Below are 19,863 nucleotides of genomic sequence, written 5' to 3' on the forward strand. Positions count from 1 at the left end.
TCCTGCACTGGGAGCAAATCTGATCCAAGAGGCTCAGCTGCAGTCACCAACATTAAAGACGAACAGAATTAGGTGAATCTCATCCACCTTGTCTGGTGCATTACAGCACAGTGTATTTTAGATTACCCATTGGCAGTCAGATGTTTCATCACAAATATAACATATTTCAGAGGATGGTATTTCTGATTAGGCAGATGAAGGTATTAATTTCAGTCTAAGTGAAATTACCAGGGAATCCACATTAATGTTATCCTCCCTAATAATAAAACAAGGCAGCAGAGCTGTAACAATTCTTCAGCATCTACCAGGTACTTTCAAAATCCCTAGATTCAGCAGACTGGCAGAGACAGAGTCACCAAAGCATCTGTGCTTCCCCTGGGTGCTTGCGGGGGGCACCTGTCAGAGCACTGCTTCCTTCCAAGTTCTGTTCAGTCACCCCATCCATGCATGCCAGCCCTACTATTTCATGCCTAAAAAGCAGGTGGAACACAAAGGAACCTGGCAGAAATTGTACCAGCTAACCCCAGAGGGAAGTTGGGTCTGCCTCTGAGCTCAGCACAGACCTGGAACTAAAGCTGTACCTTTTGTAGTTCCTCAAAGTCCAAGAAACCATCCCCCTCATCCAAGGAGATGCTGGTTCTGGTTTGGGTTTTGTCTTTTAATCAATTCTGTCCTTGCTGTGCGAGTTCCCATCTCTGTGATGGAGATCTCTGCGGGGCTCTGCTCACTTTTATTACCAGCAGAATAGACCATTGTCACACAATCTACATAGGGACTATATTTGGACAGGTCACAATGGCCCATTTTGAATGTATTACACTGCAGTCTCCTCTGATGCCTTTCTCTCCCTGTGAGTAACTCCAGATACGGACTTTTCAAAACAACAAATCTTGGTTCCTTGAAGGACAACTTTTGAGAACTGGGGCAATGTGCAACCAAAACAGAGCAATGGGAACCAGGAGAATTGGTTTAAACAAAGTCCTGCTACCCTTCACATACCTATTTTCTCTCACTCTGTCAAAATCTGACTTGACAAAAAGCAGCTGAGAGTCCTTGCCACCACGGCTGTTTTTCATCACTCTGCAACACTCAGCCCAATGTAAAGAAATTACTTTTTTTTTTGTAACAGCTTCAGGCAGTTTGAAGCTTGAATACAAAAGATAATGCAGCAAATCTAACAGAGGGAAAAGAAATGCGTATTTGTATGTCTTCATAGCTTCTAATTAGTTTTGCAATATTTATACAATACCTAAAAAGCGCTGACAGATCCCTTAGATATATGTAAGAAATAAGAAAAAACACATTCATATTGAACAGAAACGTTCCCATCTAGACATCTGGCTGATGAGAAACTGAGGATTCATTTTAAATGATAGATTTGCTGGTCACTTGTCGCTCAGGGGCACACTAGCAAATCTACATCTGGCAAAGTCCAAGCTTGAGAAACCATATATTTATAATAGAATACTTTTCCCTTAAAACAAACAAACAAACAAACAAACAAACACACACACACACACACAAACAAACCCTGGCTTTCCTATTAAAAGTCTTGAAACAGCATTGTGTCTTCTGGTCAACTGGTTTTATGATCAATAGCTCTAGAGCATAAAATGGCTAGGTTGTTAATCCAAGTCCTTCATAGAAGAGCAGAATTTGTGCTAACATGCACCCAGGACATGTGTTCACTTGCACATACAATTTTAAGGCTAAGTGCTAATGCAAGAATCAATATTTTCAGCCTAGGTAAACGTGCCTGTGCACCACAGCAGGGCAAGCAGCGTGGTTATGCTGCCATCAAGTGGACACACATTGCTGAACTGTAAATATTTTTCTGGAGCAGTAAAGACAACAGTCTTTCAGGGCTGTACTAAAAAAAAATGGAGTGTTTTTAACACCATGCTGAAAAATGTCTGCATTCTACAGCTGGTAAATTTTTCATATGCAAATGATTGGGACAGATTTCACTGTAAACTCTCCCAGGTTCTCTGGCAACCTTGAGTCATCATAATAACATGGGAAAACCCTGTTTGTGTGCCCCTCAGATATATGACTATGTCTTATTTAAAATCCCAGACTATATCAGATTCGTGGAAGTTCCAGTGGGAAAAAAAAGGGATTTAGGGTCCTTTCAAGCTGGCAATGAGAATGGGGCTCTAAGGAGTGCCCTTGTGATGGCACAAGAAAGATTTTTCACTATCTACAAGCTGATAGAAAACCATTAAAAATGCATAAAAACTACTGGTGAAAGGTTAATTTATAGTCCAAAAGTTTAGTTCTAGTGAGCATGCTCTACTTCATACAATTTTTTGGCTTCTTCACAGCATTTTTTTCTGGCATTCTACAGCAAAGTTTGTCAAAGCTTCTGTCTTTACAGCCAATTCCCACTGAGCAAAAAAAGAACATAGCTCACTGAAACATGATGGTTCTTTTCTTAGCCTGAAAATGTTGCTTAAATCACTGTCCAATTTTTCAAAATTCTATACTTTTCTATACTTTTTACAATATTTATATTTTAATTGTTTAAAAGGAAATTGTAGTATTTCATAATCTAATTTTTACCTCCACTCACAAATCTATCTTCTATATATATCAGTGAAATATGGAGTATGTTTTCTAGTGCTTTTTATACCAGTGTTCTTGCTAAAAAGAGAAAAAAAAGTAAAACTTTAAAAGTGGAGCTATGGACAATACTCCCCTCTAGGGGCAGAAACAGAATTTGCAGCGTTCCATTCAGGAGTGCTTCATTTCTAAATCACATTAGTGAAATAAAACTAACAGGTCCTCCCAAGTAAAAGATAACCAGAATTATTAAGTCATTCCCCACAGAGAACACTGCTGCTTGTGAAATCTGTCTAAGGACATGTTGTGTTCCTATATTCACACAGGAGGGTTTTAATGCCACACATAGACAGAAGCCCATTTAGCAGATTTCCCTAGCAACACACTTCCCATCAGCTTCTGACCCAGACAACGTAGCAGCAAATGCAATACGGGAGGTGTACATCTTCCTTTATAAGTAAACACGTGTGTCATGGAAACGTATGTCCTGACAAGTGCTAAAGCTGGAAGTCTGCTCAGCTGATCATATTTAGTATATTTGGAAGTGAAATAGGATGGAAGGTCAGCATTGGCTTGGCTGCTTTCCTCCCCTTCATTCAGGCAGCCAGATGCAAGGTAGCAAAAGCAATTCAGGCATCTCTGTCAATGACAGAGGGTCCAATCCTCCCCACACAGAATACTCCTACGTACAGTCTGGGAAGCTCGCAATTCCTCCTTGGAAACGAGGAGAATGCAGAGCTAACAGAGGGTTGTCTACACATCCCCAGATCCTGAGAACTGAGTAAGCCTGATGGGAGCCACAGGAACTGGAGCTCAAGGCTCAGCTGAAACTCAGTCCTTCACAACGCAGCAGCACTGAGACAAGCAGCTCCCCCTCAAAAAAGCCCAGTGCTGTCTATCCTCTCAAGGAAAGCCATCCTAGGTAACTCTGCTAGCTGTTACCTTTGTTAGGACACTCAAGGAAGCTGAAGGGGCTGGCTGCTCGTCACAGTCACCTCCGAATGCGTTGGGATGGGATCCTCAAGCCACCCTGCAGCACAGAATGGCTCTGCTTCTGAAGGAACATAGCTCCATGCATGTTACAAAAGCAGGCTCCTGACTCATGTTTAAGCAGAAGGGCATAGACACTTTAAAGTTATTACTTGCAACAGTGGAAAGCAAGCTGATTTAAAAGCTTTGCGTTCTATTTCTTATCACATATACCATGGTTAGTAGAAATTTTATTTCCACGGACAATATTCTAACAACAAAAAAGTTACGTTGCATGCTTTTTTAGGTTATAAGAGCATTCTTTTCTTTCTGTAGTCTACAAAATCATTCATCCCAAAAAATCAGGGGAAAAGGAGCTGAGTGGGATAATGAGAAAGTCTGTGTCACATCCATATTTTTCTCCAGCTGCATATGCTGAGCTTTTCCTCAGTAGGGTACCTGTGGCAATACTGTGCCATTTTCACCAGAGTAGCTCAGATTCAGTGATGAGCTCACCTAGGTCTGGTTCACCCAGGTCTCACTCTGCTAGCTGTGGTGGCTTGGCTCCTCATCGCATGAATCAGGGCTTCACTGCATTTGTTTAACACTGCAAAAAACAGTGCTGGCATGGAAATTGTGCAATTTCCCCCACAACATAACGTTTTGCTCCAGGCTGAATGTGAGTCTGATCTGGACTTCACTTACACAAGTAATTTACACAGATAATTGAGAATTGCAACTGCTGCAATCTCTGGAGTGGTACTTACATAGTCCATGCAGCAGTGAGACTGGTTTTAAGGCTAGCATTACCAACTTTTTTTGTGATGTTTCTCTGATAGCTATTTAGACTTTTAAGTGTGTCCATACATCCTCACATTTTTTGGTTTATTATTATGGTGATCACTAATTTGGGACTAGTAAGAAGAACAACACATATAGTAAAAGAGAAAATTAGGATAGTTTTTCCTTCTTTTAAACATGACTTCCATCACATCTAAGTCATTTTAGTGCTAACGCAGTTACAACTGGGGTTGTGCTGTAAGGACATGTGTAAGGATACCCTGTTATCTCCTTCTACTTCCAGAAGAAGGGATTTAAGATGAGGCTCAAAATAAAATCAATCATGTCTGAAACACCTGAAATAAAACCTGGGAGGCTCCAGGTCCCTGTGTACAGAAACATAATCCTCTTGGCCTCAACAAGTCCTAACCACTCGTGAGCTTGGGACTTGCCCTCCCAGTGTGTAGGATGTGTCATCCCACAGCAGGACAGAGCAGCAAGCAGAGCTTGGCTTCCCACACATGGCTGGGGGCTTCCAGCTGAAAACCCAGTCATCTCAGTGCCCAACTTCAGGCTCCTGAGCACTCTGCTGGGTCTCAGGCACCACTCTGAATTTGTTCATGGAAAGTTGAGAATAACCCTTTGTTGCTTGGTAGGTTTCTCCTTTTTATCTCCTTTTCAAGTTCCCTATATGATTATTTTCTTGGAGAAAATCCCATTGAAGATAGACACCAGTCTCAATTACTACTGGCTAATTACCTTTAATGATGTGGGATTTGTCCTGAAAAGAATTTTGGACACCTGAAACAATTGATGTTATATCTTCTATCTATGTTATGCAATGATGATTCTTGGCAGGATACTCAAATCAGAAGAGGAGTATAAGTCTGAAGATCTGAGACATCCATTTTGCTTCTCTGTAATATAATGTCCCAGCTTTATTTGCAGGATTGTACTTGCTAAAGCAGCTTTACAGTGCTGCTAGCTTATGTCATTTGTCCCTATGACCATTTGCCTCTTAGCACTATTAGTCAAATTAATAAAAAAAACCCATAACAAATCTCCAAGGGTTCAAGATGTACTGCCCCAGAAAAAAGTCTCAGTTTCTGCTCTTGGATACTGTTCTCCTGCAGTCTGCACTACAACTGCAAACACAAACAGTAAGAGAGAACAGATCATCATAAAAAGCTGAACTGAATCATCAAATCTGTTGAGAATATGCTCTCCATTTAATCAAAAGAAATATTTAAGCACCAGTACTATTCAGAAACTACAAATTAATCTGTACTTGAAGGCTACAATTATATTTTCCATTTTTTCTTGATATTCACACAAATGTATGTGAAAGATTGGTTCCCTGGCTTTCTAGGAGTGGAGAAAGTGATGCTCCCCACAAGTAATTGCAGTTATCTGGGAATCAGTATCAGAAGAAATCTGGCTATTACCTCATGGTATACAGCAGAGTGCCATCATCCTCCAGGCGCAGAAGTTTGTTTGGGGTTGTCATGTTGTGAGCAATAGACTTCTTGCCATTGTGGAAAAAAGTGTCTGGGGTCCAAATCTTGCTGGCGAGCAAGTTGTTAAGAGGAAGGCGTTGCATAGGTCCTTTGAATCGCAGCCTTTCATCTTTCCAGCTTTGGCGGAAAAAAACGTCAATGGTGTATTCCTGGCACAAAGAAACACTCGAGGTATTGCAGGATCTGAATAGAAGCGATGGTTCCAAAAATGACTTTAGCAAAGTAAATACAACCGAGTTGGCAGCCACATGCTAACTTACCATTTCTGTGTCTGACACAGGACCAAAACTGGTAACATAGATGTCTGTTTTCACCTGAGTTATTCTCTCTGTAATAAGCATAGGCTTCACATTAGTAATTGCTTTAAAATGCAAACACCAACTGGCAATGCTTTTTTCCATTAATTCCTGAATCACTCAAAAATCCCCAAAAGATTGAAATTAAGAGCATGCTTGAGGAGGCATTTCATCCTAGATCAAATGCAGCTGTTGACCTTTGGGAGTCCAGGCTTTGTTCTTACACTCTGAAAGAAACTGGCCCTTCAAGGGCGCATTTCCTCTTACAAAGAAACACAGAATGGTTGCGGCTGGAAGGGACTTTAAATATCATCTAGTTTCAATCCCCTGTTGTGGGCAGGAACACTCTTGACCAGATCACATTGCACAGAGCCCCATCCAGCCTGGCCTTGACCACTTTTAGGGATGAGGTATCCACAACTTCTCCAGAAAACATGTTCCAGTGCCTCACCACCCTCAAGGTAAAGAATTTCTTCCTAATACCTAATGTAAATCTATCCTCTTCCAGTTTAAAACCATTACCCCTCATTCTGTCACTGCACTCCTTGATAAAGGGTCCCTCCCCATCTTTCTTCTAAGCACCTTTAGGCTTCTATAAGGTCTCCCCAAAGCTTTCTCTTTACCAGGCTGAAGTACCCCAATTCTCTCATCGTGTCTTCACAGAAGAGGTACTCCAGCCTTCTCATCATCTTGGTAGCCTCCTCTGGAATCACTCCAACATGTTCATGTCCTTCTTATGCTGGGATTCCAGAGTTGGACACAGTACTCAAAAAAGCAGAGGGGAAGAATCTCCTCCCTCAACTTGCTGGCCACTCTTCTTTTGATGCATCCCGGGATGCGACTGGCTTTCTGGGCTGCCAGTGCACGTTGCCAGCACTTACACAATACCTACCACGGGATGAGATGAAGTGTATCTTGGAAGGACCTACTCCCCCCGTGCTGGCTTGGGTGATCTGCCTGATTTCAGACATCTATCAGAGATGTCCAAAGTTAGGTCAAATTATTTCTACCCTCAAGTCTCTAAGACCTGGCATCTTTTCAAATCCAGGTCTCATTTAATTTAAGGGCAGAAATTTCAGAAGCTCGTTATATAAGATAAAAAGCATCGAGCCCTATTTTCAAGCATCTCTGTGTAAAGTGAGAGGAGAAGGAGAGAAAGGGATGAAAGCAATGTGTTGGTCTCACAAGAGGAAGGGGTGGGGGTAGCCAGATTAAAAAAGGGCCAGGAAGAAACATAACAGATGGTTTACACATGGGTAGAAAATGAGAGAAATCTGGGGGAAAGAGAGCTGAAGGAGGGCTCAACAAGGTTAGGATGGCAACCACTATTCACATGCTACTGTTTTAAAATAGCTGCTGTAGAGGTTATCAAAAAGACATACCAATACAGATTTGCTGTACTTGTCTAAATATGGTTTGGGGATCTGTTTTCAAAAGAGATATGTATTACCAACAAACATTTTTTTATACACGTTGACCAGTAAGGGAATCTTGCAGCAACCTGCTAGCATAACGTGTTGCTCACCTTAGGAAGTACCAGAAAGAAAAACCCAAACTGTATTCAATTACAGAAAAAAATGTATCACAGATGCTCTCCTAAGCCAACCTCAGATGACCTGAGCGACTGAAAGAACACGACTTTCAGTCATCTTTTTCTTGTGCCCCATTTGCTATGAGACAGATCTGCTTTCTGGACTTAATTTACTTAATCAAGCACAGGTCCCTTGTCCTGGCCAAGAGCAGGTGCCCACTCGAGAGGGCAGCACTTGGCGATGGTCCTGTCTGGCGGGGAGCGTTATCCTACCTCCCAGTCCTGGGCGCAGTCTGTTGTCGTAGCCGTCCAGCAGACCATCCAAGATCCTGGTGAATATAGTGATGTTATCATTGGCCTCCTCCTTTACTGGTGGTGTTGGCGTTTGTGAAAAGCTGTTTCATGCAAACAAAAGGAAACGTGTCAAAAGCCATGCTGGTTTCAAGGGGCTTCAGTCTCAAGGGAACTTTGTGACGGAGCCTCAAGGCTCTGTCCTCTCCTGCTGCACCTGAATAGCACAGGGAGCTGCAGCCATTTATTTCATCATTACTACAAACTTGTAAACAGGTCTCCCTGGAGGAGGACCCAAAGAAGAACCCATGTCATGGGAGGTAAAACCCTGGGATGCAGGATCAGGGAACACCTGAGCCCTTTGATCTTTGTCCATAATGCACAGGTAGACCCTTGTCCCCTGTGCTGCCCCTTCCCACATCAGCCCCACCACCTCCCCAGTGCTGGCATGGCTCCATCCAAGCCATGAGCAAGGTCAGCTCACAGACTGGCAAAAACTGTTACTGGTTCTCCCCAGGCTAGCTCACCATTCCTTGGGGACTACATCAGCTAGCTGGGGAGCTGCATGACAAGCACAGGTTTGCCTGGGGATGCACCTTCAAGTATGCCTGAAGGTGCTGTTCAGTCTTTAAATGCCAACCAGTTCTGATTTTCAAAGTTTCTGTAATTTACTGCCAGAACAAAGGATGAACTGTGACCTTATTTGAGGATAACAAACTCCCACTACATTCAAAAATCCCACTGGGGTATCACTGGGGTATCTGAAAAACATACTGCTGTATAGAAAACATAGTTCTTCACTCCTCCTCTCTCTTTTGCATAAATTAGTTCTCCCTTGTAGTATGCAAATAACAGCAATGTGTAGTGGGCCTCATTCCATATCTTTTGGGCCAGATTTGTTTTTATTCCAAACTATTTTTTATTTCATCTTTATATCCATGGCTCAGACCTAGGAAGCTGCTCACAGCACAACTAACAACTCGCATTTTTAAATCCGTTTGATTTTCATTTAAAGATGCTTAGGAGAATCCCCTGCTTATTAATGCCTTTGCTTACCTAAAGAATAGACATGGGAGATTATCCATAAGCATGCTTCACCTGCAGCAATGAATATCTCTTAAGACAGCTCACACTAGGTGCTTATTCATGATTCAGCCTCTGCTGAGATCACCAGCAAATGCTCCAGCTGTGACGGGGCACACAGCCCCACCAGGAACTGTACCCTGCCTCCTCCTGCACCCTGCCAGCAGGCAGGAACAGCTTACACTCAGCAACCTGAACTCGATGGGAGACAGCCATGCAGAGATAAATAAATAAATAAATAAATAAAAAGAATCTGTGTTTATTTACTACCAGTCCTCAGGGAAATAAATCAGTAAATAAATAGAGAAGCTCAGAGTATCTCTCTGAACAGTTTTCCTTGCAGAATGCTTGTAGCATATGTGTTTGCCTCACCTAACGGAATGGGATTCATACAAAGAAAGACAAAGGGGCCTCAGCCTGGCTTTACCTGCAGAAGGTTTCCACTAGTGAGACCTCACTGGCACCCCTGTAATGCATCTGGGAGTTTTAGCGGCACCAGACCTAGCTCAGAACAAGCTGCTCTCAGCCATGCATCCCCTCACACCCAGGGACCCCCAGTCCTGCACTCGTTCCCTTTACAGTTTGTATGCTACCGCTGAAAAAGAAAAGGACTGCAAAGCCTCTCAGGACACGGGAGTAAGGTGAGGTTGAGGCAGCACAGGTGTGATTCCCTGAAACACCAAAGCCCATGAAAAGGCCTGGCTGAGGAGATTTCTTATGGCCTAAGTGCAGTTGGCACTGCTGCAACCCTCAGCAATCTCCACACTGCTGAGCCCAAGGCCACCAAGGATCTCCCCTCGCTGCCTCGCTGCAGGTGGAGGCATAGCCACAAATCTTGCCTATTTTTCATCTCCATGGTCAAAAGACTAAATTAATTCTGTTTTCTATGGTATGACCACAACCTCTAGTGAGCAACTGAGGCAGACGAGGAAAAGAGTCAATCTAGCAGATGCAAACTGATTACAGAAACATTAGATATGTTTTCAGGCTGGACCATTCCAGAAAAAACTGTACACTTTTCTGCCAATTCTAATTGAAGAGATTCATCATTTAAAAGTGAATATTCACAAGTAGCAGCCTAACAAATGCAAACAGGAGGCAGAACTTAGACTTTCTTTAAACGCAGCAACCACAACTAATGCTTTGATAGAATCCTAGTATAAAGCATGAAAATCCAGTACACCTAGAATACTATTTTTGACTTTTCTCATCTATTTTATCTTCTTTTCTTTTTCATAAGAAAGAGATATGCATCATGCTGTCTGCCTGCTACACCGCATCAATGCAGGAACCCATTTTCATTTTCCACTGCATCTGACAAAGAAGCAGGGAGATCAAACTTCATTTCATTCCTACAAGTTTCATGAGAAGCTATGACTAGACAAGGGGAGTGCAATCTAAATTAGTGCCTCATTAAGTAAAAATGTGAGGTTAGCAGTCATCTATTCCCTCTGGCTCGCTGACTGGGCCACTCAGCATGCACGTAGCTCAGAAACAGCCTCAGCAAGACCAGCCCTCCTCCTCTCTGACAATTAAGAGATATGGAGGAGACTTGCAGGGTCATCATGAAAGATCTTGGGAGAAAAGGACAGTAGAGGTAAAATGCAGGTGCTCCAATGGGAGATGGGAATAAGGGATTCAAAGGTGGAGCTGGGATTATTGCAAAGATACAGTGCTTGGGGCACAGGACACAAAGCTTCACTAGTTTCTCTGCTCTTGAAAAAGCTTGTTATTTTTAGTGCTTATGGCTGAATTCAAAGCCAATTGAACTCTGAGGGAGGATTTCCATTGAACTATTTTTGTGGGGATGGGACAAAATATACTCACTTCTCCTAACTGCTCCCCTCAAGAGTAATTGATGCTAGTTCCTTCTATCTCAGCTATGCACGTCTTTCACAGGAATAGCACACACACCCCATATACTGAATTATTTCTTCACAAGCAAAAGCTAATTAATAGAGGAGAAAGATAGAGAAACAACTATGGTAAAGACTAGTAAAAAGTCTGAACTTCTGCAGAACTGCAATCCAATTTAGATTTGGCAGATCACTTCACCCAAAAAAGATGGCATCTGATTCTGAATTTCAGTGAAATGCCAGTATTATGTGAAATTGCATTGGTAGATGGATTGCTGTTTGCTCTTATGTAAGTGTGACTTTTTCTGTCTTAACAGAAAGTTAGCATTTAATTTCTGTTATTGAGATTGCTGGTGAAATGCACGTTTTGGAGTAAGGGCTGAGATTGCCATGACATGCAAAAGACACATCAACTCTGCTTGCAAAGTTACATGCATGTATTAGATACTATGTACCTCAATGAATAGAGAGAAATAGGTGCTACCTACCCTAAACTAATTATTTTCACACAGCTAAGGATTAGGCTTTATCAACATATTAGTAGGTAAGCACATTGTTGCCTCTCTGCAGTGAAAAATGTTTTCATAGCAGAAATTTTCAGTTAGGGATAAAAATAAACCTCGAAAAGAGTCTTAGGAAAATACTAACAGAATTCAGAGATAATTGAATTTAAAGCTCATTATTGAACATAAACTAAACCAACCAGGAATACTTCTCATCTCATTTATTTAATATTGCAATTTCAGGGTAACTGAGAAAATCAGAAGCCACAGAAGGGGCCCATCAGTGTAAAACGTAATAACTCTCTAAAGATGCCCAGCTACCTCTTCTGATGACTTAATCATTTACCACTTTAAACATCATTGTCTTTTTTGCCATCTAGTCAAAATCATGGCAGGTACTATTCATAGCTTAATTGTTTATAAGAGGAACATGTATGGTAGATATTTATTGATTTTCCGAAAACTTCTTTTAAAAAGAAAGGCAAGAATTTCTGAAAAAATAATTGAAGAGTATTTTACCACTGAAAGATAAATTTTAATTCTCTCTCTTTAAAGAGTAGTTTTTCCAGTAACTTGCTTTAATAGGATTGCAATTGTATCTGAACTTCAGACAAATTAACAGTTTGTGGAAGACAGTGGAGAATGCAAACTTTAGAATAAAGCAAGCTGGCCAGACATCAAAGGAAATAGATTTACTTTTCTAAGTTATCTTCTTGCCATCCCTTCCGTATGGATTCTTGAGATCTAAAAATGTTGATTTTGTGAATTTGTGCACTGAAGACTCACTTCTTTCACATCAGATCAGAACAGAGGACTGACTAAAATGATGACATTTTAAAACTATTTTCAGATTCTTAAAAAATAATTTAATTATTTTATTTAGCAAGAGCACCATTTTACTGTCTTTTGGAAAGGAGTAATTTGTGAGCAGTGCAGTGAAAGCCTGTTTTTCACAGGGTGGCATCTTACAGTCCTCACCCCTGACATCCTAATGCCCCTTTTGATGTCCTGAACTGCTTCCAGAGTCATTAAACACCTCCCATTGCTCTCAGCTCCCCAGTCACTAACCTGCAGCTTCACTGGGAGGCACTGCATGCCAGGGCTTCTCCTGCACCAACTATGAGCTGGGTGGCCTGAGGGACACTCCCGCTCTTTGGCCAGCTGAGAGGCCACAGATGCTGAAGCCATTCAGCTGTTCATCAGGGGGACTGACTGATACTGCCTGCCTCTTGCAAGCAGTTCTAGATAGTAATTTAGTTTTCCAGCTATTAAAATTGTCTAATGGGTTCAAAAAGCTATCTGGTGATATGGAGAATGAAAGGAAGACAGAATAAAAAAATAAACAGGCAAGCATGACTGCATAAGGATACGATAATTCTTACAAAATTAGGCTTTAGAACTATGAGGAAGAACTCTCTAGCATCACATTAGAATGAGGTATCCCAGCAGAACTAACTGCTTAGGGCTGCAGAGGCTAACTTGAAATAACAGCCTGCAGGAGAGGTATGTTTTGCCTAAACAGCAGGATTATGGTCTTAGTGATAAGGGCTGTGAGCTGGAGAAGAAGTATGTGAAACTACAGACACACCACTTTTCAGAGTGTACAGAGAAATGCTAGGTTGGCTACACATCATTGGGATCTTCTGCTCTCTGTGTTTCTGCCATTATAAATATTACTAGGAGATGGCAACTATACCGTGGGTACATGAACAATGTCCATCCCTGTTGGTTCTGGCTCTTGGACAGATTTCTGAAATTGCACGTCCACAACGCCAAGACACCAGGACTGTGCATCACCAGTGTGACCCATGGATGGCCTGGGACTTGCAAAGTAAGAGCTGGCCAGCTTGGAGCCAAACATGGGCTACGTCATTTCAGGGAGATCTATGTGCAAGCAGCCACACATAGCACCAGCCCTCACAGGGTTGCCAGTACCTGGGTGCCGCAAGGGCCCACAAGCAGTGTTTAATCTCACCTGAAAATAGTCTTCATGTTTTTATTTTAATCATTCTCTAGTTTCACTACTAATGTTTACTTTTGAGACAATTGTGAACTACCTTGAATTGCTTAAGTAAAACACCCTAACTTGCTAGAGCATTACACACAACTCAAGGCTGAATTCAAGCAGGCTTGAAAAAGCTTTGACTTGTGCTGGACCATTTCTGCAGAAGAAGATTCATAAAACTGTTATACCAAAAACAGGAGAGAAGGGGACTTCAAAACCTCTGTTCAGTTCATCTATATATTTGAATTTTAATTCAGTGATTTTTCTTTAGATAGCTGCTACCAATTATGTCTACAGTCCTCCTCTACTGCCTTCTAACATGGATAATTCTCAACAGTCATTATGCATTTATGTTAAACATTAATCAGGGTCTTTTGCTGAGATTTCTCAAGTAGGTTAGTAGCTTGAGATATATAACTTCTGTTTATGTTACCAGGCATTGTGCATCAAAATCCCCTAAGGTGGCTTTGGCATATGGTCAGCAAAAACCATATTTATGGTTTAACATAAATATGGAACAACTATGAAGAAGTGTAGAAAAATATCTGCCTTCATCTGTAATGTCCTACAGTATTTTGATTTTTAATTTGTGCTCCTTTGACCAATCACTTTTTTTGCACGTTGCAAAACTCACTGCAATATAACAGCACAGTAGAAACATGGATGAAGCTAATAAAGAAGAACCTGGTAGCAACAGCAAGCGTTATCAGTATTAGATTCCTGCAGTTAATACAGCAGCCTACATGTTAATTGTACTGCTCCGTCCTGAAGAGTCAGTCCCAAAGCACTTAGCAAATTACACTCTGAAACTGCTTCTGCCTCTGAAGCAGAAGTGCTGGAGCATCCTGTCTTTTGAGTAGGGTCAAAATTCAGCCCTAAGGCAGTATGTGAATGGTGCAGTGAATTGGAGCTGCTTATCTCTGCAAGCCTGGACTAAAATTACTAGATCAGAAATGGGGGGCGAGGGGGGTGGGGGGAATTTACATTATGATCTCATTGTAGTGCACAGAAGCTTTTTGACTAACTTGCAGAAAACAAGTGTCCTAGTTTCCTCTAACCATCCCATTTTGGTTATCTGCCAGGTTACAGGTCACACTGATTTCTGCCTGGGACTTTGATTTAGTATTTGCTTTGGAGTCAAAAGGGAGTTAAACTGTCTAAGCTTTGCGTTGTTTGGTTTTGGGGATTCTAACATCCTTGTCTATCTATTCTTCTGTTAGAGGAGAAACACATTTAAAAGACCCACACACCAACCAGGTCACACTCAACTATTGCAATGTGCTCCCTTTCTGCAGGGATGACAAACAACCTAGAAAGACTTAAGGTTATAGTCATCAAGATTTTCTCAATGTGGAAATACTTTGTCAAACTACAATAATGTAAAGACAAGTTTAAAGCCAGCCCTCTGTCACAAAATGCTAGGAGACTTTTGCCTTAGAGCTTGATGAAAGAAGGACCAGGTTTTTCCAAAGTGAATAAACGAGTGCCTTTGCATCCTTTGTAGAGTGCAGTCCTACAACTGTTCACATAAACCTCTGAGGTTACAGGCTTCCGCCTACCTGCACGGGACATGTGCTGGATACCAGGCTAAGCTTTGCTTACAGCATAGACAGTCACCACTCAAAGTTTGGTCTTTCTCCTAGTTCCAATCTGGAACAAATCCGTTTGCTTGAAATCAGAAACTGATTTGCATCTCCATTTTATATCTTCTTATAGCAAGGAATTGATGGGTGTGCTTGTGAATCAGCATGTTGGGAGGATTCATTTTTTTTCTGGTGAAATCATAAATAATTGTTCTCCTCCACAAAGAAGAATCAGCCTACGTTTCCCAAGCACTTGCAAAATGCTTTTTCCAGATTCCATTGTATAGCTCATATTTGGAAAGTTCTTAAGATCTCTGGGTATAGGAAAAACACATGAATAGAGGATTTCTGACCTTATTTTTCATTTTCTGAGACCTACAGTTTGAGCATCTCTTTGATACAGTTTTAAGAATATTACTGTCAGGAAAGCATCCAAAGCAAAATTAAGGAAACGGGATTCCTTCCAAAGCAAACGTCGGGAAACACGATTTCTAATTATTCTAACAAGTTTCAAACTCAGACATCCTTCTAAGCAGCGACTATCTTAGGTCACTCAGGAGGAAAGCCTGCACCAGCTAGTAACAACATGTATCAAGTCTCACTGTTGTAGCTTTGGGGGGTATTTCCGCACTGCTGGCTATAACCAGCACCCATGGTGAGAGGGAAGGCGCAAGATCCTCTCATCATAGACACAGGGGCAGAGGGCACCACAGTCCCTGGCTGTTCTAAACCCAGGTCAGAGCACTCAGCAGCTCCAGGCCTGCCCTGAGCTCCTTGTGTCCCACAAGCCTTTCCCTATGGCACCATAGCAGGCATAAAGAACTGATAAAAGAGAGCAAATTCGAACAGGAGAGCAAATGACTCCCTTCCCCCTGACACCAGTACGTTAAGATGAAATGCAAAGCCCGCTTGTTTTGCTCAGCTGCTCTGTACCATACGGAGCCAAGGTTTCTCATTTCCTTAAAAAAGCCACAACAGAAATTCAAATGCAACTGGCAACTCACCCGAAGTGGCTGGCTAAACTCATGGAAACGCAGAAGAGGAAGAAGTTTTTGATCATGATAAAGTCAGAGACCATCCCATTGTCCATTCCAGAGGAGAAGAGGAACACAGGTGGTTGCTTTGGTGAAGGTGCAGCTGTTCACTATGTTCTTACACTGCAACAATACAAAAAATTGATAAATTATTGCATGGACAGAGAGCAGGATAACGCAGTTCAGCTAACACCGCATCTTTCGCTATCTGCGTTTTTCACAAACTTATCTAGGCTTATGTAAACATCAGCTGTTTATGTAAAATTGTGTATCTTCAAGGACACGTTTTACCTTCTGCTGTCAGCAAACTGCAAAACAGGAAAAATTCTTTGTGGCCCAGCTTTCTCCTATATTCATCTGTCATATAAGTAACTAAAAAAAATAGCCACCATTTTCCAAATGCCAATTTCAACCCTTTACCTATTTCAACAACTTCCACATGCCTGCAAACCCAGGGCTGTGTGCAGCCTCCGCATCCTTTCCTTCCATCGCAATTTTTTCCCATTAAATACCCAGCTTCCCTTTCCAAAATCCCAGTTGAAATGCCAAGAAACACCTACTGCTTCTTGGAATTCATGCTGCTGATGCACGGCTTAGCAAAAGGAGGGTGGGTTGTTGGGGGGGGGGGGGGGGAAGAGGGTAAAAAGTGACCTTCCTCGCAAAGGCACATAAACCTCACGCTAGCACGAAGAACGACAGTAATGTAGCTGCTCCAGCGACTGCTGCTTTTTGGATACCTGCCTCAGCGACCAGATCACCAATTTCAGCATTGTGCACTAACGTTTTCCTCTGTGCCCTATTAAAAACAAACAAAAAACCAAACCACAACAAAACCCCCCAAAAGCCAACGAAACGAAAACCAAACAAACCACCCGGAACCCAACAAAAACCCCAAAACAACCCCCAAAAGCACACCCAGAGGTGAATTGCCTGGATTTTCCACCTGAGCCCTGTGCCCCGTGCTACATCGCTCAGCAACTTGTTCTCCCACCCCGCCGGCGCCGCAAGGCAAAACGCCCGAACCAAAAGCCGCCCCCCGGGGTTCCGCTGCCCCGCACCGGGTCCCGCTCGCTCCGCACCGGGCACTGCGGGGCCGCCGCTCCCTTCCCGCAGCCCGGCCCGCCCGCACCTGTCCGGCGACCGTCGCTCACTCGCCGCCACCCGCGCACTGCGCCCGGGGCGACGCGCTCCGCTCCGCTCGGCGGAGGGTGGCACCTGCCCGCCCGTGCCCGTGCCCGTGCCCCCTCCCCGGTCCCCGCGGCACTCCGGGATCGCCCCCGCCCCGCCGGGCGAAGTTTCCCGCGGCCATGTGCGCGGCGCGGCGGTGCCCGCCCGGGGGGCTGCAGCCGGGCTTCCCCGCCGCCCTCCGCCTGCCCGGCCGGGCGCGGCAGCCCGGCGCTTACCGGCCGCCGGCGGGGGGACGAGGACGAGGGGCCAGTGCTCGCCCGAAAGTTGCGGAGCGGCAGCAGGAGCGGAGCGGGAGCGGCGGCGCTGCCTCCCGGCCGCTGGCAGGCGCGGCCCCGCCGCAGCGCCGCGCCCGCGCCGCCCCCGCGCCGAGCCCGCGGCCGGGAGCGCGGGGCGGTGAGCGGGGCGCGCCCGACCCTCGGGCACTCCGCGGGCACCGCCGGCAAGGGGCCGCTCCCGGACCCCTCGCAGCCCCGGGAGGCTTCAGCGGCTCCCCGAGATCCCCGCTCTGGTCTCCCGCGAGCAGCCCCCACCGGGCGCCCCCGGGGCAAGGTCCCGGGCGAGCCCGGCCGGCACCGACTGTCCTCGGGAGAGGGAGCCCCTGCCACAGCCCGGGCGTGCAGGTGAGGTGTCACCGTGGGGCAGGGGCAGCCAGCACGGCCGAGGCTTGTCGGTGTATAGGCTCGTTGCACCACACGTGTATTAGCGTACGTATGTATACACACACCCCCACATACCCTATCTTACCTGTACGCCTCTTCCAGTGGACCTAAACCACCACAGCTCTTAAATGCTGCAGTGGTAGGTTTATATCCACAACAAAAACTCTGTTTTCACATCCTCACTATCAGACGTCCATGGTTTATTTATCAGTATTGCATATTCCAGGAGACATGCGATAACTTCGAGTTTTCCTTGTGATTGTGTGTGGTGCAATTCCTGGATGCATTGGTTCACAGCTTCAATGACAGGAGCATTACACTTGCTACATGTTCAAGTCACAAATATAATGTACTGCTTGCAGATGCGTTTTGAACTACATGAAAGATGAAATGAGTGTTGTATAGTCCCAGTTCCTGGGGATTCCTTAGGATGGACGCAATGTTTTGCAGCATGTGCATCTTACACGTGATAATACATGATTTCAGTATATACTGCTGTGACTGTATTTCAAAGTAACACTCCAAACTCAGTTATTAAATTATCAGATCTAATGAGGTAGTGCATGTCTTTCAGGCAACGTTATAGATCAATGAAGCACTTGTTTTTTTCCTGTATCCATATAAAAGCTCTATGGAACTAATCCCTACACTGAAATCAATATTGCTTCTGTAGCTCATTGCCACAGAGGGTGCATGTTGAACCCTCTGTGTGTGCCTAGTTCACAGTATGTACTGTCTGAGTAGAAAACTGGTCCTTAGAAATTTCAGTTTACATTTTTTCCCACCCAACAAAACCAGAAATGTTGCCCCGGGAAGAATTTTCTAAGTAAACAATGAATCATTTTTCTACTATCAATCGAGTAGGATTTTCTTGGGCAGTTCTTTGTAATACCTCTCTTCAGCATTCCCTTGAGGGAATCCATCAGGGATTGGATTAAATGATTTTTAAAGGTCCCCTTCAACCCGAACCAGTCTATGGTTCAATGGCTCTATATCTGGTGCTTAGCTGTGTTCAAGTTTTACAGCAATGATTTATGATCTTGAATGCAGAGCCAATGACATACGTTGTTCCTCGTTGCTCCTTAGTGACTTCAATAAATATGAAGTTGTGAATGAATGTTGCTATCAGAACAGCTTTCCCAGTGCTTAAAAATATCTGAGTTAAGTAGTATGAAGCGCCAGTAGTTTCTCATGATAATGTTCTTGCCTAGGAGTGTCTAAATCACTTTTTTTTACAGTGCTGCTTTGATTTGTAGTACAAACTATTTATATCTCTATATAGACAATGTTGTGAAAATATGTGATCTTGAAATAATTTTACAAAAGAGATAAGTAGGAATATTTGCCTAGACTTTGGTGCAAGTAGGTGAGAGCTGTGTGCTTCGGCCTCCCATTCCAGCTCCCTGGCGAGCAGAACTGAGTCTGGGCGCCTCTGACTCCCTACATCTCCTCTGCGAAGCCATATGCTGCAGATCCGCTTCTCAACACCACAACGTTTAGGAACTGGGGGAGCAGAATAGCAAGAAAATGTTTAAGGAAATCTTAAAGAAAAAGAAATGATGAATGGTACAGAACGGATTTGGGCTGGAAAGGGATATTAGCGATCACCTGTTCCAACCCTTGCCACCGGCAAGGACACGGCGAAAGCGCCTTACTCGGGGAAAGAGCGAGCTGGGAATGCCGGCGTCCCGCATCGCTGCGCCGCGGGTTCCGTCCGCGGGGTTCCAGTGCCGAGCCCGCCGCTGCTCCGCCGTGTCCCGGTGCCCGGGCGGGCGGCCCCGGCCAGCGGCTGTGCGGCAGGGCGGCCACCGGAGGGCAGCACAGCTCCACACAAACACAGCTCCACACAAACACAGCTCCACACAAACACAGCTCCACACAAACACAGCTCAGCTCCACATGAGCACAGCTCCACACAAACACAGCTCCAGACAAACACAGCTCCAGACAAACACAGCTCCACACACACACAGCTCCACACAAACACAGCTCCACACAAACACAGC

At 44.0% G+C, this 19,863-nt stretch overlaps 1 protein-coding gene across 2 annotated transcripts in view; it reads right to left on the minus strand.

Annotated features, from left to right (window-relative positions):
- GABRA5 (gamma-aminobutyric acid type A receptor subunit alpha5) overlaps window positions 1-17,524 on the minus strand; it is a 55,825-nt gene extending 38,301 nt beyond the window's left edge. Inside the window, exons 1-5 of one of the 2 annotated variants that reach the window (XM_033053090.1) lie at window positions 17,414-17,524; window positions 15,981-16,133; window positions 7,929-8,050; window positions 6,089-6,156; window positions 5,757-5,977 (exon numbers count right to left, since the gene is read on the minus strand). In XM_033053090.1, coding sequence (XP_032908981.1) covers window positions 5,757-5,977; window positions 6,089-6,156; window positions 7,929-8,050; window positions 15,981-16,066 — 497 coding nt within the window. In that variant the 5' untranslated portion in view covers window positions 16,067-16,133; window positions 17,414-17,524. Of the gene's footprint in view, window positions 1-5,756; window positions 5,978-6,088; window positions 6,157-7,928; window positions 8,051-15,980; window positions 16,134-16,430; window positions 16,597-17,413 lie in introns of those variants that run through there. The other variant, XM_033053091.1, reaches the window with a different exon arrangement.
- Window positions 17,525-19,863: the final 2,339 nt, after the last annotated feature.

The sequence above is a fragment of the Catharus ustulatus genome, chromosome 2, assembly GCF_009819885.2.
Source record: "Catharus ustulatus isolate bCatUst1 chromosome 2, bCatUst1.pri.v2, whole genome shotgun sequence".
NCBI classification, from domain to species: Eukaryota; Metazoa; Chordata; class Aves; order Passeriformes; family Turdidae; genus Catharus; species Catharus ustulatus.